Source organism: Eumetopias jubatus, unplaced genomic scaffold, assembly GCF_037043125.1.
Source record: "Eumetopias jubatus isolate StellerSeaLion01/CBP00866 unplaced genomic scaffold, mEumJub1_p1.0 scaffold_15, whole genome shotgun sequence".
Taxonomy (NCBI): domain Eukaryota; kingdom Metazoa; phylum Chordata; class Mammalia; order Carnivora; family Otariidae; genus Eumetopias; species Eumetopias jubatus.
The window spans coordinates 57183072-57206418 of NW_028274821.1; the positions used below are offsets into that span (position 1 = coordinate 57183072).

Sequence of the window (23347 nt, forward strand, 5' to 3'; positions counted from 1 at the left end):
GCCGAGGGCCGCGCCGCCGGGGACCCAGCCGCCCCCGGTCGCCTCGCGGTCTCCGCGCGCCACCGCGCTCCGCCAGACCCGCGCTTGCTGACCACCCAGCGGTGGGCGCTGCGCTCCGCGCTTTGCAGCCCAGCCAGGCTACTTCCCCGCCCCTCCCCGCCCCTCCCGGCCCCGGCCCACCCCGGCCGCCCCGCCCACCCGGCCCCGCCCCTCAGAGCAGGCCTGGCTCTGGCCCCGCTGTATTCCGCCGAAGCCGCCCCGGCCCCACCCACTCAACCGAGGCCCCGCCCCACTCACTGGAACCCCGCCCCACGCCCTTCACCGAGGCCACGCCCCTGCTGACGGTCCGCCGCCTCCAACCTCCCGGAGCTCTCCTTCCCCGGAAGGTCGCGCTGAAAATCCGGAAAAAGGGTCGGGAAACTCCAATAGGCACATTGCGCTTGCGCGGGGGGGCCGGAAGTGAAGGAGGAGGCGGAGGTGGCTCTGCTTCCGTTTCTAGTCCTGCTCCAGTGTTTGGGTTTTCTTCGTGGCCGCCCAAGATGAACCGATTCTTCGGGAAAGCGAAACCCAAGGCTCCGCCGCCCAGCCTGACTGACTGCATTGGCACGGTGGGCACTTGACCACGCATAACTAGACTCAGGGACTCTGACACTCCCGACCCCGCCCACCTCGGCTCCAGGCTCCTACTCCTCCATTCCATTCTCGGTTCCGGACACCTCGGCCTTCTCCACCTCATCTTCGTTCCTGTTACCCAGGTCATTCCTGACGCCACAAACCAGGGACCCGCTAACACTACTTGCACCCAACCCCTTCTGAGGCCTGCTGCCGTGTTTACTCGCTCTTTCCGTCTCCTGCCCCAACCGGCCATAGGCCCACATCCTTTCCATTTCGGTCCAGCCCGACCCTTTTCCTCTCTTTTATTCTTCATCCCTCTCCCACATCAGGATCCTCAACTTGATATCCTAGGTCAACATATACGTACCCCAATCCTGGATCTAAGTAACAGGAAATTCAGAACTCTGGCCCCTCGCATTAAGGCATCACCCCCTATCTAAACGAATAGCATTAGATTTACAGCCCTAGCCCATTTCACACACCTGGTTGAGCCCCCCAGTCTGACTAGTCTCTGATTGTAGGAGAATGTCAACTCAGCCTGTTTCCCAAATTCTTTTCTGCTCAAGCACACTTGAAAGGGGCCCTAGAATATGAGAATCTGAGGGGTGGAGTATAGTTTATAAAAGCCTCCCAGTGTTTCTGACTAGTAATCTCCCCCTGGTTGGGAACCACTTTCCCACCCTTCTTTCCTCTCCTGCCCCTTCTCTTGTAAGTGTATTGTCCTAACTATGTCTGTTTTCTCAAGGTGGACAGCAGGGCAGAATCCATTGACAAGAAGATTTCTCGACTGGATGCTGAGCTCGTGAAGTATAAGGATCAGATCAAGAAGATGAGAGAGGGTCCTGCCAAGGTAAGGTAGGCAGCAGCTGCAGAACATGCTGCGACAGCCTAATTTGAGCACCTATGGAAGTAGGGCCCAGTAGTAGTCTGGTAAGGAGAAAACGTGAGGGTGTATCCTTCAGGGAGGAGGATTTGCAGCTTGATATGAGAGGAAGGCTGGGGTTTAGTCTGGTGGAGAGAAGATGCTGACGACTGGTCCAGAAGCATGTACAGGGGAATTAATACATTCTACTGAGAAGGTGGCAGTCTCAGAACAGCATCTAGAGACCAGCATTCTATTAATAACATCATCACTACCTACTAGCCGTGACCGTCATAAAGTCACTTAATACCTTATTTTCCTCTTCTATTAGGTAGAAACAGAGATTACCATATTTAAGTGCATGAACTGTGGATATAGAACTACCTTCTTTTTTCCCCATCTCTGTAACTTATTAACTATTTGAACTAAGTTACTTAGCGCCACTGAACCTCAGTTTCCCTATCTGTAAAATGGGGATAACACCTACTTTATAGTATGAGGATTAAATGAGGTAATTCATGTGACCTCCCTAGCACTGTGTCTGGTACATAGAAACATTCATAAATAATAAATGTTAGATATTATCATCTGTGAGTAATACCTGCTTTTCCTTCTTCATTGGAGGAGACAAATACAATGATTTATGGAACAGTATGGAAAGGGCAGTGACAAGAGGCTTTTTCTCAGCCATCTTAGTTGGATGGCATGGAATGAAGAATGACCAGAGGCAGGAAAGCTCATCTAGACTTGAGATGAAAGCCTAAACCATGGTGGCAGTCAGGAAAATGACAGGAAAATCAGTTTGCAAGTGAGTTCTGAAAATCAGTAACGAGATGACTGCATGAAGAGACAAAGAGGAAATGTAAGGTTGATATAAAGGTTCTTAACCAAGTGAGAGATTGGTGGGACCATTGTTAATAATATTGGTGAGATTTTGGGCCTGTTGAGTTTGAGTGGATAGCAAGAAGTCCAAGTTGGGAATCTCCCTAAGGCAACTGGATGTACAAATAGGCACTATTGTGGGTGGCCATGGAGAGACAATGCACTAAAGAGAATGCAGTTCAGTACCCTGAGATGTGGGGTGCAAAGACAGAGACGAGCTGAGGCTTAAAGACTATGCTTGGGAGGTGAAAAAGAGTCCAGGAGCCACTCTGTCTATGACTTTGAAGAAGAAAATAGATATGTAAGTCTGAGATACAGGAGATTTCTTTTACTATATGTGTGTTTTCTACTTCTTTTAATTAAAATCTGTTTTTTTCTCTAGAATATGGTCAAACAGAAAGCCTTGAGGGTTTTAAAGCAAAAGCGGATGTAAGTTATAAGTGTAACCTCCTTTCCTCCAGCAGGTTTAACTGAAAGGGAAATGGTCTTACATTCTTCAGTTTTTCATACTATTTTATAAGCATTCTTGATTTAGTTGCAAATTTCATTTACATATCCGGTGAGCTGGGTTTTTCTCCCCCTGCATGTTCAGCACTATCTGTTGCAGCACTGTCCATCTAAACAGAACTTTTTGCTATGATAAAGATGTTCTATATCTATGTTGTTCAGTACAGTAGCTCTTAGCCATGTGTGGCTCTTGAGCACTTGAAAAGTGTTTAATTTTTAACAATTAAGTAGCCATATGTGGCTAGTGGCTTCTGTATTGGACTGCCCAGATCTATAGGTTCTCCCATTATTTATTTGATTAGACTATGCCTTTTTGTTTGTAAAATTGAGAATCCTGAATACCTGTTCCCTCCCAACCAGAATAGATTTAAGGGTCCTTAATTTATTTTAGGTGACTATGTCTCAGTGTTTGAGCAGAAGCCAAATAGCATCTTTGGTGCTTACCCCTGTGGGCTGTCCAGCTGATGAGACCTTCTGCAGGGTTGTAGGGGTCAGATGTAAGCAACTTATAAGGAATCAGAAATGTTGTTGATATCTCTATTTTTATTTTTAAAGTGTCTTTTTATCAACACAAACAACGAGTCATGGAACACTACATCAAAAACTAATGATGTACGGGGCGCCTGGGTGGCTCAGATGGTTGGGCGTCTGCCTTCGGCTCAGGTCATGATCCCAGGGTCCTGGGATCGAGCCCCGCATCAGGCTCCCTGCTCAGCAGGGAGCCTGCTTCTCCCTCTGCTTCTCTCTCTCTCTCTCTCTCTGTCTCTCATGAATAAATAAATAAAATCTTTAAAAAAAAATGATGTATGGTGATTAACATAACTAAAAAATTTAAAAAATAAAATGTCTTTGTATCAGATACCACCTTCCTCCTTTTAAATTAGACAAAATTGGAAAAAAATGATAATGGTGAGAGCATGGTAAAACTGTTCCTTATTAGTAGGTAGCACTGCAGTTTTTAAGTAATTTTTTTTTAACAAAAGGAATGTATATTCATCATAGATGCTAGGAAAATACATAAACTTGAACAAAAGAAAAGAACATTTACCTAGATTCCTACTACCAGAAATAACCATTTTTAGAATGCTGATTTCTTAGTTTCTTTTCTCTGGTTGTGCATGCATGGAATCTGTGCATATAGCTTTTTAGAAGAAAAATTGTATTGTGTAAATATAGGTTGTCCCTTTCCACTTCACATTATATCATGAGCATTTCTCTCCTTTTATACATTTTTTTTCCTTTTATACATTCTTTGGAAACTTTAATGGGGTGGTGATAATTCTACCACCATTTGCCTACACCATGAATTGACCAATTTTCTTCTGGTTGGATAGTTAGATGGTTTCCAAATATTGTATAAAGACCATAGGGACATAAGTCTTTGAGGTAGTATTATACTTTGATATAAAACTTTATTTAAAAAAACATTTTGGAGGGCACCTGGGTGGCTCAGTCGTTAAGCGTCTGCCTTCGGCTCAGGTCATGATCTCAGGGTCCTGGGATCGAGCCCCGCATTGGGCTCCCTGCTCAGAGGGAAGCCTGCCTCTCCCTCTCCCACTCCCCCTGCTTGTGTTCCCTCTCTCACTGTCTCTCTCTCTGTCAAATAAATAAATAAAATCTTTAAAAAAAAGTTTTGAGCACCAGGTATTATATCAGGCCAGGTGAATTACTTAATTATGGATATAAGATTAATAAAAAATAATACCTATCCTCAAGAAGTTCAGTCTACTGGAAAACCGGTTTAGTTATATGTATGAAGAGCCTTAAAAATCATCCTACCCTTTGCCCCAAGAATTCTGTTTTTGGGGATTTATCATAGGAAATCATTTGAAACATCATAAAGACGTATTAAGAGTATGTAGTAACATAGAAAACAGCAAAGGCTATAATATTAAGTGGAAAATAGTCTCATAACTAAGATACAAAGACAAAAGACTGGAGGGGTACATCAGATGATATTTGTATTAGAGGGATTATACTGCTTTTGCCAGTTTTTCTGTGTATTTAATTTTTTAAAGAAAATTCCTATTTGGGGTGCCTGGGTGGCTCAGTTGGTTAAGCGACTGCCTTCGGCTCAGGTCATGATCCTGGAGTCCCGGGATCGAGTCCCACACTGGGCTTCCTGCTCAGCAGGGAGTCTGCTTCTCCCTCTGACCCTCTTCCCTCTCGTGCTTTCTATCTCTCATTCTCTCTCTCTCAAATAAATAAATAAAATCTTTTAAAAAAAAATTCCTATTTAATGTTGGAGATACTTTCTTCCTAAGGATTTCTGTCTGGCTCACATTTACCATTCTTAATTGATTCTAAAAAGGTATGAGCAGCAGCGGGACAATCTTGCCCAACAGTCATTTAACATGGAACAAGCCAATTACACCATCCAGTCATTGAAGGACACCAAGACCACGGTATTTCCATAGCACCTTTTCCCATGATTTTATTTTATTTTTTTACTCTTTTGATCTTTTCCCATAGTATTTAAAAGACAATTTCACCAACATGGCTTCTTAAGACATTGTGTTCTCTCTTATCTTTTTTTAGGTTGATGCTATGAAACTGGGAGTAAAGGAAATGAAGAAAGCATACAAGCAAGTGAAAATCGACCAGATCGAGGTGAGATGTGTACTGGTTTCTGCAAGAATGTACACTAGTTTTGGAAAGAATCCAAATGAATGTGTATGTGATGGAAAGAACACAGAAGACTGATTCAATCTTGAGCTTGCCATTTACTAATATCGTAACTTTGGGAAAGGATACCAAATGACTCTGATTCCTTGTTAACACAAGGATCCTAATGCCATATATGGTTATGGTGAGGATGAAATAAATGAGCTGGTGTGTCTATGCACACAATACCTGGCACATAATAGACACTCAGTGAAGAAGCTGCCAGTTTCCCATTACTTCTAACTCACTAAATGATTTTGAGTCTGTTTCCTGAATTGCAAAGTAGTGATGTTGCGACCCATCTCCCAGGATTGTCACAAGTGTTAAATGAGGATGTATATGTCAGGTGTTTGACACAGTTCCTGCAGTAGAGCTGGTTCCCTTTTCTAGTAATTCTCTTTATATATTTAATAATAATGTTATTAGATTCTTAAAATTAACATGTCTTTTGAGATCATGCTTTAGTTGGGAGGTGAGCCCTAAGCACTTGGCTCCTCTCACCTCTGCCAGGTGAACAGCCCAGATGGCAAGCAGAAATAGAGGGAGTGAGCGGTGACTGGTCAGAGGAAAGAGGCCTTTCTGCTGGTATGGTGATATTTTTGACTTTATCACGCCACTCCACCCTCCCCCCAACCCCCAGTAGAATGTCTCTTTCTATGAGGGCAGGGACTTGATTTTATTCACTGTTAGGCCTTGAACAATGCCTGGCCATAGTTGGTGTTCAGAAAGTTTTTGATGGATGATGAACAAATGAACAAGAGACTATTAAAGGAGCTAAAGCAGTCCTGCCCGATTCAAGCCGTATTTGTTGGTTATTTACTATCTTCCTGGCATTTTACTGCCTCTGAAGAGTATTCTCCAGGAGTGTGGATCTTTAGTACAAGTGAGGGCATTCCTCCTATCTTACTTTTCTCGAGCACCCCTCCTTGGACTGCCCATGGCTGTCTCTCTAATCCTGCACCAGTCTCTGCTCACAGGGAGTTAAGCTCAGTGACATCTTCCGGGACATTGACTGAGAAAATGTTCCAAGTAAATTTTTCTTATTTGTACAATACTATTTGGTAATATAATGAAACTGAATTTTGTTTTCTGTTTATAGGGTTCCTTATGTTTTAATTAGAGCTATTTAATCTCAACAAAACAGAAATTGTGGTCTTTCTGGGGGTTTTGTACATCTCTCCATCTTCTATCTGCAGTTGTCTGTCTGGTTCCCTATCTAATTATCCTTTTCGTGTTTCCTCCTAGATTTGCCCATATGGCAGGTGGAGAGCTTCTTTCTCTCCCTTTTGGCCTGTGTGTCTGTCTGTGTCTGTTGTCAGTTGGGCTATTTTGAATTTCATTTGTTTTCCTAAAATACTTTATAAAACATTTTCATTGTTTTATAACTCATTTTTTTTGTATTTTGTCTATATTCTCTGTTCCTAGCCTTCCTATTTTTCAGTTTCTGCACATCAGGTCTAGTGCTTGTATTTGTTTATATTACTTTTGTGTTGTGTATCCAATATTGAACCTGTTAATTCTTTGTGTGATGATTGTGTGTGTGTGTGTGTGGTGTGTGTGTGTGTGTGTGTGTGTGTGTGTGTGTGTGTCTTTCATAGAGTCTATTTCAAGGAATCCTATCCATAAATGATTTGGGGAGACTTGTCTTGATATATGATAGCACAGCAGAAACTTGACTTGATTAGCTTACTCTGTGTTTTCACTCTCTTTTAGTTTTTGTTTCAGCCAGTGCTTCTCTGTACAGTGGAATGTCACATACATACAGTGTGGTATTTGGGCACTGAAAATACAGAAAATCTTAGTGTTTTCTTTTTTTTAAAGTGTTTTTCATTTTACTCTCTGTGTTGTCTTCTTCACCTTTAAATGGAAAAACAAACCTCCACTTTGGGGGCCCGGAGGAGTTCTCAAATGTTTTGCATTGTTCTAAATATTCTGAAGGATAAATGGTGCCAATTTGGATTTTCTGCGTTATCAACAATAGTCTGTTCCCTTTCTGTGGAAATTTAAGTCTGACGAGCACATTGTTACTCTGCATATCCTCTTTTTCTTTTGTAAGATTTTATTTATTTATTTGAGAGAGAGAGCATAAGCAGAGGGGGAACTGTAGAGGGAGAGGGAGAAGCAGACTGCCCACTGAGCAGGGAGCCCGATGCGGGGCTCGATCCCAGGACTTCGCGATCATGACCTGAGCCGAAAGCAGATGCTTCACCTACTGAGCCACCCAGCGGCCCCTCTCTGCATATCCTTAACACAGTGGAAGATATGTAGTATTAAGTGCTTTAGTGTTTTACATGTATTATTGCAATAAAGCCTTACAAAACCCTCTGAGGTATGGCCATTAATAATCTCATTTTACAGATGAGAAAATTATGGCTTAGGGACTTTCTTATTAAGTAAGGCAAAATTCGAGCTTTTATATGTCTGATTCCAGAGTCTGTGCTCCTAACCATTATACTAGCTGCCCTATATTATGCTGTAGCACTTCTCAGATTGGTTTTACATTATTTCTGGCCTTGTAGTCTTCCAGTTAATCATGGGTAGATCATTCACAGATGACTTTTGCTCTCAGTCAATTATTTTCACCAGCCTGGTTTCGGATATCAAGCCTGTCCTGATTCTATTTCTGTTTCTCCATCCGGGGTGGGCCTGGTAGAACAGTTGTTTCCACTACTGTTTTTTCTCCCTACACAGTATAGTCAGTCTTTAGCTGACTTAAGAAGACTAATTTGTGTGCTCACTTCAGCAGCACATATACTGAAATTGGAACAATACAGAGAAGATTAGCATGGCCCCTGCACAAGGATGACATGCAAATTCGTGAAGCGTTCCATATTTTTGTCCCACATCAGGCTCCCTGCTCAGCAGGGAGTCTGCGTCTCCCTCTGACCCTCCCCCCTCTCATGCTCTCTCTCTCTCTCATTCTCTCTCTCAAATAAATAAAATCTTTTAAGAAATAAATAAATAAATAAAAATTTTTTAAAAAGACTAATTTGCTTGTCTCTATTACCTGCTTTTCTCCATAAACTAGGAAAATGTTGATAGTGTAGATGTTCCCGGACTTAATGTTTTAGGTAAACTTTCTGTGATGACAGAGAGCTGATGGGCATCTGTTCTTGCAATAGGACTTTGGATTTCCAAGAGGCACCTTAAATTAAAATGCAAGATCACCAATTTAATTCTTTTTTTTTTTAAGTTTATTTCTATTTTTTGTAGTAATCTCTATACCTAGGGTGGTCTTCAAACCCACGACCCCAAGATCAAGAGTTGCATGCTCTTTGAGCCAGCCAGGTCCCCCAATTTAATTCTTTATTTTTGAGTTTATATTTTATTACCAAAAGGAGGATTATGTGGGTCATTGGCATTCACAGTTACTGTTAGGGGAATCTTCAGTTTTGTGATTTTTAGATAGTTCATTAAGCTCTCTTATACTTTTTTTTTGACTTTATTATTTTTATTATTATGTTAATCACTATACATTACATCATTAGTTTTTGAGCTAGTGTTCCATGATTCATTGTTTGCGTATAACACCCAGTGCTCCATGCAGAACATGCCCTCTTTAATACCCATCACCAGGCTAACTCATCCCTCCACCCGCCTCCCCTCTAAGACTCTCTTATACTTTTGATTGGAAGGGGCATTCAGGAGTTATTCAGACCCATCCTTTAGAGGAGCACCTGCTCAGTTGTTGACTAAAAACAATCACTAGGCAAGGACTGGGGTAAGGGAAGGAAACTAACAATTGTTGAGAACTGGTATGTACTCGGCATTTTATGTACATTATCTTTTTAAAAATTGTTTGTTTCTAAGATTCAGAGGAGAGAATAGGGTGGGTTGTGGTTAGAGGAAAATAGTAGGAAATTAATGAAAGCTGTCATATATATTTCTGTAAGGACTTACAAGACCAGCTAGAAGATATGATGGAAGATGCCAATGAAATCCAAGAAGCGCTGAGCCGTAGTTATGGTACCCCAGAATTAGATGAAGATGACCTGGAAGCAGGTATGTTGTGGGAAAAGCAATTAGGAAAGAAAAAGTTTTAGAGTCTGAAAGGGTGATTTCCTGGGACCTTTTCCCAAATGCTAGAGAAAATTCCTGCAAGGGTTCTGTGAGAGTTAGTTTATGGTACAGTCTCTGGGCAAAGAGCTTGTGAGGCAGGCATGTCAGATTTGCATCCTCCACCAACAACTCTGGGAAGGACAAGCTACAGAGGAAAGTCGGGGCAAAGGTCTCTGCTGACCTGGTACTTGGTATCTAATTACTGCCTTTCCCTGCCATTTTTCTTTGGATTTTGTTCTCCCTATTATTGGAGTCTCTCCCTCAGAACAGCAAAGCAGATCAAGAAATAGTCACTGGCAAGTACTTAGTGTGCATCTACCATATGCCAGGTACTGTGTTAGATGCTGAGGGTTTAACATTGAAGAAAGCAGATACGGTCCCTGCATTCATGAAGCTTCTCTAGCCAGGAGTAAGAAACTGCTTGTTTCAAATAATTAATAGCAAGAACACAAACTGTTGGGAAGGAGAAGTATGGGGTACTGTGGAGCGCATAGCTGGGGAATGTAACCTACTTGGGAGTGGAGACAGGCATGGGTCCTGAAGGATGAGTAGGGGTTAGCAGGAAAAAAATGGAAGGGGTTGTTGAGTGGTCTCAGAGAGAGGAATCTTTACCCGAAGAAAACGAAAACACTATTTTGAAAAAATACATACACCCCTAGTCTATTGCAGCATTGTTTTTAATAGCCAAGATATGGAAGCAGCCCAAGATGTCCATCCATAGATGAATTGGTAAAGAAGATGTGGTATATATACACAGTGGAATATTACTTAGCCATAAAAAAGAATGAAATCCTGCCATTTGCAACAACATGGTTGGATCTAGAGGATATAATCCTAAGTGAAATAAGTCCGACAGAGAAAGACAAATACCATGATGATTTCACTTATATGTGGAATTTAAGAAACAAAGAAAAAGATGAAAAAAACAGACTCTTAACTCTAGAGAACAAAGTGCTAGAGGGGTGGGGAGGGCATGGAAGAAATAGGTGAAGGGGATTAAGAGCACACTTACCTGTGATGAGCACTGGGTAATTACAGAATTGTTGAATCACTATATTGTACACTTAAAACATTAATTTCTTTATTTCCTATCCGGAGTTTCCCCTGATGAATCTCTACCTGCTCTTGTCATTTCTCTTGGTCATTTCCAGCTCAACTTTACCGTAGACTTGTTTTTAAAGCCTGATTTCATGTGATGATCATCAGTATATAACAATCTCTAGCTTACTTTCACTGCCTTCTTTCAAGTTCATCAATAAATGAGAGAAAATTTTGTATATTTGTTATTGCTCAAATTTTCTAATTTGAATTGGCCAAGCAATAGCTCTAGACTCTTCCCATGAAGACTAGGGCCTTGTAAACCTGTGGGGAATGGTTGTTTTGTTAGTTTTAGTTTGGTTTTTGTTTTTCATAGATGTTACCACATTTGTTCCCTTGAAAGTTTCTTATAATGGTCATCTTTTATTTTGAAAATAGAAATTAATAATCCTTTTCCCTTTGTTTTAAAATTTTTGTCTTATAACAAATAATTTGTCTAACTTCCTTAACATTAGCTGCCAATTTTCTTGTGTAAATTTTAGTGAAATGTTGACTTTTTCAATAACAGAGTTGGATGCACTGGGTGATGAGCTTCTGGCCGACGAAGACAGCTCTTACTTGGATGAAGCAGCATCTGCACCTGCAATTCCAGAAGGTGTTCCCACTGACACAAAGAATAAGGTGAATGCTTTTTCTGTTAGCTATGCAAAATGGTAAAGGTTTTATGCTTGATTACCAATTTGGGAATCTACCAGGTAGTCTTAAGTTAGAACAAGGAAAGATTGTCTCAGTCATTATTTTGGGACCCCTTGCTAATATTAAACTGTGGACAGGCTGTGTACGTTGTGTCACTGAGGCCCAGGAGTTTCTACATTAACAATTTGTATAATTTAATTACGAACTTGTAGTAGGTTCCGTTTATACGTTTTAGATAGCATTTCCTGGAAAAATATCACTAACACATGCATAAACCATGCTAGGCAGCAGCATGAAAGAAAGTTCTGCCCTCCATACACACTGCTTAATTGTAGGGTGGATTTTTTTTAATAAAGATTAATAATTTAAGTATAAAACTTAATATAGAAAGATTCTCATTTAGGGCGCCTGGGTGGCTCAGTTGGTTAAGCAACTGCCTTCGGCTCAGGTCATGATCCTGGAGTCCCGGGATCGAGTCCCGCGTCGGGCTCCCCGCTCAGTAGGGAGTCTGCTTCTCCCTGTGACCCTCTTCCCTCTCATGCTCTCTCTCATTCTCTCTCTCAAATAAATAAATAAAATCTTAAAAAAAAAAAAAGAAAGATTCTCATTTAACAAGGTAAAGAATCAGGATACCTGGGTTTAAGTCTCAGCCCCACCACTAACTGACTGAGACTTGGCAAATCACTTAACTGTTTTGAACTTTTCTGTTCCTTGTATCTTTAACATGCAGATAATTATAATTATCTCACATAATTGTTGTGTAGACCAAGTTAGATCTTGTATGGCGAACTGAAAGCCCTATCCAAAGCCACATGGTTGTCATTATTATAAACAGATAAAATTTTGTTACTTATGAAATCCTGTTCACTCTATCTTAGTTCCTCGTGTAAATGTCATTTTTTTTCTATTGCCATTTATCCTGTGTTTGCATTATCTCCCAATGTGCACATTGAGTGTGCAGAATCCTTGAGTGAGAGCCAGTCTCCTCAGCTCTGCCTTTATTCACTGTATGACTTGGAGCAAAAAAAAAAAAAAAAGACGTATTTATTTGAGAGAGAGAGAGAGCGGGGTGGGGGTGCAGAGAGAGAGAATCCCAGAGCTGACTCCCCCTCAGTGCAGAGCTGGACAACCCTGAGATAATGACCTGAGCCATAACCAAGAGTCAGATGCTCAGCATCCAACTGAGCCAACCAGGCACCCCAACTTGGAGCAAATTAGAAATTCTTGTTTTCTGTCTGAACCTCATCAGTTTTTTCCACGTATGAAATGGGGGGAGCAAAAGGTGAGGAGTAGGTAGTTTCTCAGGTCCCTTCGAGCTAATTTCTACGAACGTGCACCTGCCCTTACTGTACCCTCCCTTGCTCCTTGAGTCTAGGGCAATCTTACCTTTCTCTACTGCCCATTCTACCCCACCCCACCACCCCCGCCTCTGACCATTTCAAGGTTCCAGGCACAGGGTGGTTTTTTTGAACATATCTGAAATAATTTTTTTTTAAAGATTTTATTTATTTATTTGACAGACAGCGAGAGAGGGAACACAAGTAGGGGGAGTGGGAGAGGGAGAAGCAGGCCTCCCGCGGAGCAGGGAAGCTGATGCGGGGCTCATTCCCAGGACTCTGGGATCAGGACCTGAGCTGAAGGCAGACGTGCTCAACGACTGAGCCACCCAGGCACCCCTACCTGAAATAATTTTTATTAATGCTACCTACCACAACTCACCTTGTCAATATCCTGTAGCATCTATGTTTCCATCTTCTATTTGTCACAGATTCCTGAGTTAAATGTGCTGTTGAGGTATAGTTTCTTAATTGATAGTGGTATCACTGCCTATAAGTTTGTAGTAAAGTACAGTGTGGAAGTAACTGCCTGTCCTAGGGTACTCTTCCTTTAAGGATTGGGAAACTGCAAAAGGTAGTGGTTCACTTTAGGAATCAGAGTGAAAATGGGAATCTGGAGGCAGGGACTAACTCCTCAGCCTTTCCTCCCAGACGTTCCCAGTTCCTGCTTCCCCTTCCTAGGTTTACTTTTTTTTTTTTTTTAAGATTTTATTTATTTGAGAGAGAGCACAAGCAGGGGGAGTGGCAGAGGGAGAGGGAGAAGCAGGCTCCCGCTGAGCAGGGAGCCCAGTGCAAGACCTGATCCCGGGACCCTGGGATCGTGACCTGAGCCAAAGGCAGCTGCTCAACCAATTGAGCCACCCAGGCACCGCCCCCCAGGTTTACTCTTAAGTGTCTGTTTCTCTCACTTTTCTTCTACCCTGCAAACAAGCACCCATTTTGAGCTTTTCCAATCTTTTCTTGGTTTATCATGTCCCCCTTTACCTTTCATGAAAATGCTTCTCATCTTCTCGGGGATTTTGATGTTCATTGGTTAAACACTCGGAAATGAGTTTTGACTACTAAATATTTGTAATCATTTGTTTTATCACTTGAAAAACAGTGGCACTGAACATTGCTTTCTTTTCACAGGATGGAGTCCTGGTGGATGAATTTGGATTGCCACAGATCCCTGCTTCATAGACTTGCGTCATTCAAGTACATCATGTAAAATAAACACATATTGTGGGACTAGGAAATATTTATCTTTCCAAATTTACCATAACAGATTTAGGTTTCTTTCCTTTCTTCAAAGGAAAGTTTAATTATATTGCTCTTTCATTTTTTTCTGTAAAGAGATTCATTGTTTGGGGGATGCTTTCTTCATACTAAATTTTTATTTCCTTTCTCCTATGAAAGACTAACTTACTTACAAGTATCAGTGACTATGTATGACTTGTTTTCATTTATTAATAATAATTTGAAATAAAACCAAGGAAATGGAATCTTGAAATTCTAAGATCGTATAACTCCACAATCTGAAATTGACCTGACAAATTGATAAGACAAAGATGAGATTATTGGGACCGTTCATTCTATGATTCAAAACCATTTTCTATTGTGGTATTACAGGTTGGTTAAAGTGATAGCCTTTTTTGATGGGTTTTGTTGTGTCCTGTGAGTAAATCATTACTATGTCTGATACTGGAATGAATTATCACTACTGTATCATGAGTGGATATTTTGATTTGTGGTTCCCTCAGTATTACAGCCTGACTTATAACCAATAATGACTATTTCTTGATATTTAATGTATAGGACATTTATTTATACTCAATAAATATTTTTCAAAAGGATATAATTTTAATAATGTCACTTCAGCCTAAAACTTCTAGTACAGAAAAATCTTAATATAATTTTAATGTTGATTCATCTAAAAACTCCACTACAGAAATCAAATTTAAGTGCTAACATCAGAGGAAAGAACAAAGAACAGTCCAGGCCTGGGCCCTGGTCTACTGTCTAATAACTTCTAAGCAGCCTACTCACTTTGTTAAACTTCTGTTTCCTTATTAGTACAATCATGCTTACCTCACAAGGCTTTTGTGAGGAATAATTGAAGTAATGGTCAGTGAGTATAGTTGACCCTTAAATAACACAGGTTTGAACACAATCCACTTCTACATGGATTTTTTACAGTACAAGATTGTAAATGTATTTTCTTTGTGATTTTCTTAATAATATTTTCTTTTCCGTAGCTTACTTTATTGTAAGAATACAGTATATAATACATATAACATACAAAGTATGTGTTAGTTGCTTATGTTATTGGTAAGGCTTTTGGTCAACAGTAGGCTATTGGTATAGTTTGGGGGGAGTTAAAAGTTATATGCAGATTTTCAGTTGTGCCCTATACCCCACATTGTTCAAGTGTTAACTATACTTTGCAACTTGCTATTCTCATATGTGGGCTATTAACAACAACAACAACAAAATAGGGGCTTCAGTTCTTTTCTTGGAAGGTGCCAGAAGTGCCACAGCCAGTCCAAACTCCTGCCCAATTTCAGAGTCTTTAATGATCCATTAGTGGGGACTAATCTCGCTTCTCAAGAAACCTTCCAATGAGATCGAACATTGTGCTATTCATCATTACCTTCTTGAAGCCTTCCTTGGCTTCTCTATAATTTCTCACTCAGCTCTTTAAATATTTCTTCCACTACAGTTTCAATCTTGGATTTGAGATATATCAAAAGATATATCCTTGAAATGTATCACACCCAAGATTTTAAGTATTACCTGTGCACTAAGGACTCAAAATAACTGTCACTAGCCTAGACTTCTTTCTTCATTCTTATTTTCAGTCCTGGGCATTCTTTTTTTTTTTAAAGATTTTATTTATTTATTTGACAGAGAGCACGAGAGCAGGAACACAAGCAGGGGGAGTGGAAGAGGGAGAAGCAGGCTTCCTGCCGAGCAGGGAGCCCGATATGGGACTCGATCCCAGGACCCTGGGATCATGACCTGAGCCGAAGGCAGATGCTTAACGACTGAACCACCCAGGCACCCAGTCCTGGGCATTCTTAATTAAATGTCCCACCATTACCTAAAATCTGACATCCAAATTAAGCTTATGATCTTGGGATTCACTCTTGGCAAACATTCCTGCTCTGTTTCTTATCTTGCCAATGTTATCAGTGTCCCATATATTGCCAGTTTTAATGGGTGATACTTAGTCCTCCAACTAGACCTCTTCAGTGCATTGGATACCAGTGAGCAATCATTCTAACAAAATTTCTGCCTTGGTTTTCCTGTTCCTATTTTCTCTAAGACTCCGTTCTGAAATCCTCATCTCTCCAACTCTAATGTTGGTGTTCCTCAGGATTCTGACCTTTATCCACCATACTTCTTTCTCTGATCACTTATATTTACTGAGTTCAACTATTCTCATGGCTTTAACTGCTGACCTCTAAATCTATACTTCTATCCCAGATCTTGCCCCTGAGTTTCAGAATCCTATTCACATGCAGCTGTTTGCCTAGCAATTATTTGGATGTTCCCAAAGCCAGCAAACACTTGATATTCAAATGGCCAAGACAACCATCATCTTTCCCTCAGACCTGAGTCTCCTCTTGTTTTCCCTGTCTCAGCTAATGGAACCATTATCCTCCATCATTCAAAACAGAAAGTTCTTGAGTTAGCCTTGATGCCTACATTTTGCCTCACCCTACACATTCAATTAATCATCAAACCCTGCTTTTAACCCTAAGTGTCTTTTGGAATTAATGACTTGCTTTCTCTTCATGCATAGTTTCACTTCCTTGAGTCCATTCATCACATACAGCTATATTTATCTTTCTAAAATACAAATCTGACCTAATCACTACTTAAAGTCTTTTATGGTTCCCTGACACCTCCAGTAAGACATACAAAGCTGCCTGTGACTTGGCCCCTACCTCTCTGTAATGCTTTATTGCTTAGTCTTTTCAAAACAACATTCTCTGGGGTGCCTGGCTGGCTCAGTCAGTAAAGCATGTGACCCTTGATCTTGGGGTTGTAAGTTTGAGCCTATGTTTGGTGTAGAGATTACTTAAAAAATAAAATCTTTTAAAAAAGGAGGGGGCACCTGGGTGGCTCAGTTAGTTGGGCATCCAACTCTTGGTTTCAGCTCAGTTCATGATCTCAGGGTCTCGGGATTGAGCCCCACATCGGGCTCTATGCTCAGTGGGAGTCTACTTGGATGTTCTCTCCCTCTGCCACCGCCCCCCATTCATTCTCTCTCTGTCTCACGAATAAATCTTAAAAAAAAAAAAACTTTGCTTTTTTTTCTTAAGATGGAGAAATTTTCTTTTTAAGTTTTTATTTATTCATTTAAGGAGTCTCTGCACCCAGTGGGGGGGCTCAAACTCATGACCCTGAGATCAGGAGTTGTACTCCAAGTCTCTTCTCACTGAGCCAGCCAGGTGCTCCAACATTTTCTTTTACAGAACTGCCTCCCCCCATATAACCATATGATTATTGCAAAAATACCAATTAGAGTAGCCCTATCCTTATTCTTCCAAGCTATGAACGTGGGCTTGTGACTAGGCTGTGCCTGTTGGAAGTTCTTCCTTTGAATTTTCTAAATGGAAACTTAGAGGAAATACTTTCTTCCCCTACCCTCCCAAAGTCTTTGTCAGTATGAGAAGCTTGAGATATGGGAGGCCAGAGAGGAGATGAGACGAGAGGCGGAATGAAAGAATCCTCATGGCACTGAGGCCTGACTTCTGATCCTTGAGACCCCCAGAGGGCTCCAAGTCTCTGCAACTCTTCAATTCTGTGAACTCTCAGAATTCTGCCAACAGACCCCCTTTTCTGCTTAAACTAGTTGGAGTTGGGTTCTTGTCACTTGCCAATAAAAGTCCCCAAAATTTCTCTGTAGCCTCTCTCTGTGCCATATCCCACTTTTCATTGTTAGGCTGCAATAATTACTTCCAGTTTCCCCATTTCCACCATAAAGTCATGATTCCCTGCCTCTGACCATACCTTTCCCTGGAGATTCCTTAACACCTTTATCATTCTGCTAATTCTTGCTGTACTCAGAAAAGACCAAAGGCCAGGCCTTGGTCTGTGTCAATCTTAGTGAATTTAAGGAAAGTGGAGAAGATGAGTCCTGTGATAGAGTCAGTCCCAGGCACAGCATAGTCTCTGATGATCACTTCTGTAGCTGCCACCGGTCAGCATCTCTGAAGCAGAGTTCAGTGCAGGTGGTCTCCTTGAGTTGTAATCTGTCAGCTCCAGCAGTTTAGCAAAGGTGGAGGAGATTGGATCCAGTAAGAGAGTAAAAGTTTGGCACTTCAACCTCTATTCATCTCCCATAGCTTTCCTTTTATATTTTCCTACCCCCATAGATTCTAATATAATAGATCTGAATATGGTGTGAGCACTTGGATTTTTAAAAGCTCCCCAGGTAGTTTTTATATGTAGCCAGAATTAAGAACCACTGCCCTAGGATGCCTGATCAGTCTGACTCCATTTTCATGGACAAGCAGTCTGGACTGTTGCCATCAATTTCTACAAATGGAGAGCTAGGCACTGATTGCCCTAAGGCAGTTTTCATCCAGAGAATGAGTTGGGACATATTCCCTCCTCTTCTATTTTTAGGGAGAGTTTGTGAAGGATTGGTGTCAATTCTTTGTTTTTGTTTTTTTTTAAAGATTTTTATTTACTTGTCAGAGAGAGAAAGAGAGAGCACAAGCAGGGGGAGCAGTAGAGGGAGAGGGAGAAGCAGGCTCCTCACTGAGCAAGGAGCCCAATGTGGAACTCAATCCCAGGACCCCGGGATCATGACCTGAGCCAAAGGCAGACGCTTAACAACTGAGCCACCCAGGCGTCCCTGGTGTCAGTTCTTTGAATATATGGTAGAATTTACCGGTGAAGCCATCTGGGCCTGGGCTTTGTGGGAAGCTTTTTTATTACTAATTAAATCTCTTTACTTCCTGTAAGTCTACTCAGATTTTTCTATTTTTCTTGAGTCCGTTTTGGTAGTTTGTGTGTTTCTAGGAATTTGTCCATGTCATCTAGGTGATCTAATTTGTTAGCATAAAGTTGTCCATAGGATTCCCTTATAATTCTTCTTATTTCTTTAAGGTCAATAATAAGGTCCCCTCTTTGATTCCTAATTTTAATAATTTGAGTTTTTTTCTTTTTTTTTCTTGTCTAGCTAAAAGTTAGTCAGTTTTGTTCTTTTTATTTAGTGAACTACTTTGTTTTGTTGTTTTCTATTTTTATTTCTGTTCTAACCTTTATTGTTTCCTTCCTTCTACTTGTTTTAGTTTAGTTTGCTCTTCTTTTTCTAGTTTCTTAAGGTAGAAGGTTAAGCTGTTGATTTGAGATCTTTTTTTTTAATTAATAAACTTTATTTTTCAGAGCAGTTTTGAATCACAACAGATTTGAGCAGAAAGTACAGAGAATTCTCATGTATGCCCTGTCCCCACACATGCGCAACCTCCCCCATTATAGACATCCCACACCACAGTGGTGCATTTGTTACAATCCATGAGCCTACACTGACACCTTATTATCACCCAAAGTCCACAGTTTACATAGAGTTTACTTTTGGTGTACTTTCTATGGATTTAGACAATGTAACCACCATTGTATCATAAAGAATAGTTTCACTGCCCTAGAAATCCTCTGTGCTCTGCCCATTCATCCTTCCCTTCCCCGAGCCCTGGCTACCACTGATCTTTTTACTGTCTCCATAGTTTTGCCTTTTCCAAATGTCATATAGTTGGAATCATATATAATATAGCCTTTTCAGATTGGTTTCTTTCATTTCGTAATATGCATTTATGTTTCCTCCATGTGTTATTCATGGCTTGACAGCTCATTTCTTCTTAGCGAATATTACAGTGTCTGGACTTTTTATTTATTTTTATTTTCTTAAAGACCTATTTATTTATTATGGAGGGGGCGAGGGAGAGGGAGAGGGAATCTTAAGCAGACTTCCTGCTGAGCGTGGAACCGGATGCCCGGCTCAGTCTCACAACCCTGAGATCATGACCTGAGCCGAAATCAAGAGCTGGCCGCTTAAGCGACTGAGCCACCCAGGCACCTCTGGACTTTTTTTTTTAAGGTTTAAATAGACTTTGTTATAAGGAGGGCCTTACCAAGTAGGGCCTTATACACCAATATATGTGGTCTGAGGATGTCACCAAGGGAAATCGAGAGGTCATGATTGCAGAAGAGGTAATTGAAGGACATGATCCTGGGAAGGCCGTTCAGGAATGCAGCAGACATGATCAGGAGAGGCCAGGGGTGGTCAGGTCACAGGGTGAGGGACAGGACAGCCCCCTTCACTCCCGTTTCTTGTACCACTCCAGATGTGACAGGACCCAGCCTGATGGCAGGAGGAAACAGGAAGCAGGAGGTGAGCCCAATGGCGTCATCCACGGTCCCGAGCTCCTCCCGCGGCGGCTTGGAATGGATCTGGGCACGCTGCACCGGGAGCCGCGGGGTGAAGCCTGTGAGGCCCCTCTGCAGCTGCGGTGTAGGCACAGACATGACCGCACGGAGAAGCTGCAGACAGTGACCAGCAGTAGTAGCCCAAGGTCGGAAAGCCAAAATGGTGGCGCCAGCCGGAAATTCCGGCGCCGGGGAGACCCGGCACTTCTTTTTTAATGCAAGTATGTCGTAAGTTTTAGTATGTTGTATAAAGTACTGTTTGTATAGGAAAGGCCAGATAGATGTTTTCTTACTGACATTTTTTATAAGTCCCTAGTATGCCATTCAGTTCCAAATTTATCCTTTTTGCCTGCTCTGTGAAATGATTTGCACCCTTTTAAATATTATCCTTCACCAGCTGGCAGATACTAAGATTTGTCAGTAGAGGGCACCAGAGAGATATTGCAGGAGGAAAAGGTTTTGTTTCCCGTTTTTTGTGTGATTTTTTATTATTATTTATTTGAGAGGGAGAATGAGACAGAGAGAGAGCATGGGGGGGGAGGGTCAGAGGAAGAAGCAGACTCCCTGCTGAGCAGGGAGCCCGATGCAGGACTCGATCCCGGGACTCCAGGATTATGACCTGAGCTGAAGGCATTTGCCCAACCAACTGAGCCACCCAGGCGCCCTTGTTTCCTGGTTTAGTGTTTCAGTTAGTCAGGCTTTTGTGCTGTGGGGGGGCTTCTCCAGTGTTTGGCTTCAGCAAAGTACAGGGCTTCTTCAGCACGTGGTCTTTTCAGTTTATGGTGGCTAACAGCCAGAAACTTCTCTTGGCAACCCCTCAGGTGGTTTGTAGTAGAGTGCCTTTTCTGAGACACCTCCCCATAAATGACTTTCCCCAGTACCCTACAAGGTAGATTTCTGGCAGCTTCTGCTATTGCAGCACCACAGCCACTACCCTGCCATCTAGTGAGCCATAGGGCACATCCTGTCTGACAAGGTCTGCACGTTAGCTCTGGGGTGATCTTCATTAGACAGTTTATCTCAACCCTAGAGGTAGTGGCTGTTCCTTATATTGCTAATCCTATTTTATTTTAGAGTTCTTTTTACTTCTTTATTAGTCAATCCCCTTATTACTCCAATGCTCTGTTATAGTTAATAAGTCTTTAAATAAATAAAATCTCTGTTCAAATGACTGTGTGGTTCCTCTCTCCTGATTGAGACTGATATATCTGGTAATTTCTAAAGGTGACTGTATGGTTGGTTGGTTTGATGAACAGACCTGTCAAAATTAAGGATTTATGTTCAGTAAAGGACAAAATAGACAATGGAAGAAAAGAAGACAACTGAAATGTATAAAGCTGACAAGGAATTGATATCTGTAATATACAAGAAACCATAAGCAAGAAAAATAGAGCAACCCCAATAGAAAAAAATAGGCAATGGGTGTGAATAAGCAGTTAAAAAAGAAGAAACTCAAAAGGTCATTAAGAAATGTTCAGACTTGTAGTGCCTAGCTGGCTCAGTTGATAGAGTGTGCAACTCTTGATCTTGGGGTTATGAGTTCAAGCTCTGTGTTGGGTGTAGAGATTACTTTAAAAGAAATAATAGGGGCGCCTGGGTGGCTCAGTCGTTGGGCATCTGCCTTCAGCTCCAGTCATGATCCCAGGGACCTGGGATCGAGCCCCGCATCGGGCTCCCTGCTCAGCAGGAGGCCTGCCTCTCCTTCCCCCATTCCGCCTGCTTGTGTTCCCTCTCTCGTTGTGTCTCTGTCTGTTGGGTAAATAAATGAAATCTTTAAAAAATAAATAAACAATAAAATCTTTTTTTTAAGATTTTATTTATTTATTTGAGAGAGAATGAGAGAGAGCACATGACAGGGGGAGGGTCAGAGGGAGAAGCAGACTCCCTGCTGAGCAGGGAGCCCGATGTGGGACTCAATCCAGGGACTCCAGGATCATGACCTGAGCCAAAGGCAGCCACCCAACGAACTGAGCCACCCAGGCGCCCCAATAATAAAATCTTTAAAAAAAGAAATGTTCAAACTCATTAGTAATCAGAGGAATGAAAATTAGTTAAAACAACATCACACCTGTTGGCATGAAAAAAGTTTAGAAGCTGGCCACTGGTTATATCTCAAATATACCTCATATCCTCTTCTCTCCATCTCATTTGCTGTCACTCTAGTCCAAGGCCACCATCATCTGCATTAGCCTAATACAAAAATGTAACTGCTCTGCCCACTTCTATTCTTGCTCCCCCACAATTCACTCTTCCTTTGGGCAAAGGAGAAATCTTTTACGTGTAGGTCAGATACCTACCACTTGTTTGCTTAGAACACTTCAATCTCTTCCTACTACTCTTGGAATAAAATCCATTATCATGGCCTGCAGGTGATTTGTGTGATCTCCTTACCTACCTCTTCAATTTCATATTATGCCATTCTCCTTTCTCACTATTGTCCAGCAGATATTTCAACACCTTGAATACTTCAAGGTCTTTCCTTACTCATAGCCATTGCACATTACTATTCCTTCTCTCTGAATCTTCATATAGTTAGCTTTTTCTCATCTTTCCTTCTACTCAAGGAAGCCTGGCCATCTTCTCTGGAGCAAATCCTATTAAGTATCACTGTTACCCTGCTTATTTCTTTCATAATGCTAACATAATTTGAAATTAAAAATTATTAATTTGTAAATATAAGTTTTTAATCTCCTCTACTAGACAATGCAATTCATGAGGGTGGGGACCATGTTTGTCTTTTTCACCATTTACTTCCAGCACTTAAAGCAATGCCTAAGAGTATGCATTAAAACGCATGTGAATAAATGAATCTATTTCGTGTTTGGGGGGAAGTCTGGACCAGTGAATTAGGTTACAAATGCACATGCTTCAGGCTTAAATGTGTTCTATTTAGTAATGCAATAACAAAACAAACTCCATACATTCATTTAAAATTTTGTTACTTTATTTTTTTAAGATTTTATTATTTAAGAGAGAGAGAACACGAGCAGGAGGGAGGAGCAGAGGGAGAGGGACGAGCAGACTCCCCGCTGAGCAGGGAGCCACACGCAGCACCCTGGGATCATGACCTGAACAAAGGAATTAACTTATTTACCCCCAACCGATGGATGAGGAAACAGACTCTGTCACATTGCGATTCCAGGCAGTCTGACAATGGAAACCACTGATGTTCGGCTCGTCCTCGCTCCGCTGACCCAGGACGCGCCAACCCGCCACGCATGGAGAGCCCGCCACCGTCACGGGCGCTTTGACTGAGCTACCCAGG

The 23347-nt window shown here is 41.5% G+C and overlaps 1 protein-coding gene, 1 non-coding gene and 1 pseudogene across 2 annotated transcripts; 2 read left to right on the top strand and 1 right to left on the bottom strand.

Moving 5' to 3' along the window:
- The first annotated feature begins 351 nt into the window (after positions 1 to 351).
- Positions 352 to 15574, top strand: CHMP5 (charged multivesicular body protein 5). The gene is made up of 8 exons (XM_028115246.2): positions 352 to 608; positions 1361 to 1465; positions 2742 to 2788; positions 5178 to 5271; positions 5405 to 5476; positions 9424 to 9532; positions 11196 to 11308; positions 13792 to 15574. Exons 1-8 carry the CDS (start codon positions 540 to 542, stop codon positions 13840 to 13842), a joined length of 660 nt encoding a protein of 219 aa, XP_027971047.1. The 5' UTR covers positions 352 to 539; the 3' UTR covers positions 13843 to 15574.
- LOC114218290 (U6 spliceosomal RNA) lies at positions 8261 to 8367 on the top strand. The gene has a single exon (XR_003611165.2). It is a non-coding gene; the product is annotated as a U6 spliceosomal RNA (small nuclear RNA).
- A 4336-nt stretch (positions 15575 to 19910) lies between the features above and the next one.
- On the bottom strand, positions 19911 to 20181 carry LOC114218242 (cytochrome c oxidase subunit 8A, mitochondrial pseudogene; annotated as a pseudogene).
- Positions 20182 to 23347: the final 3166 nt, after the last annotated feature.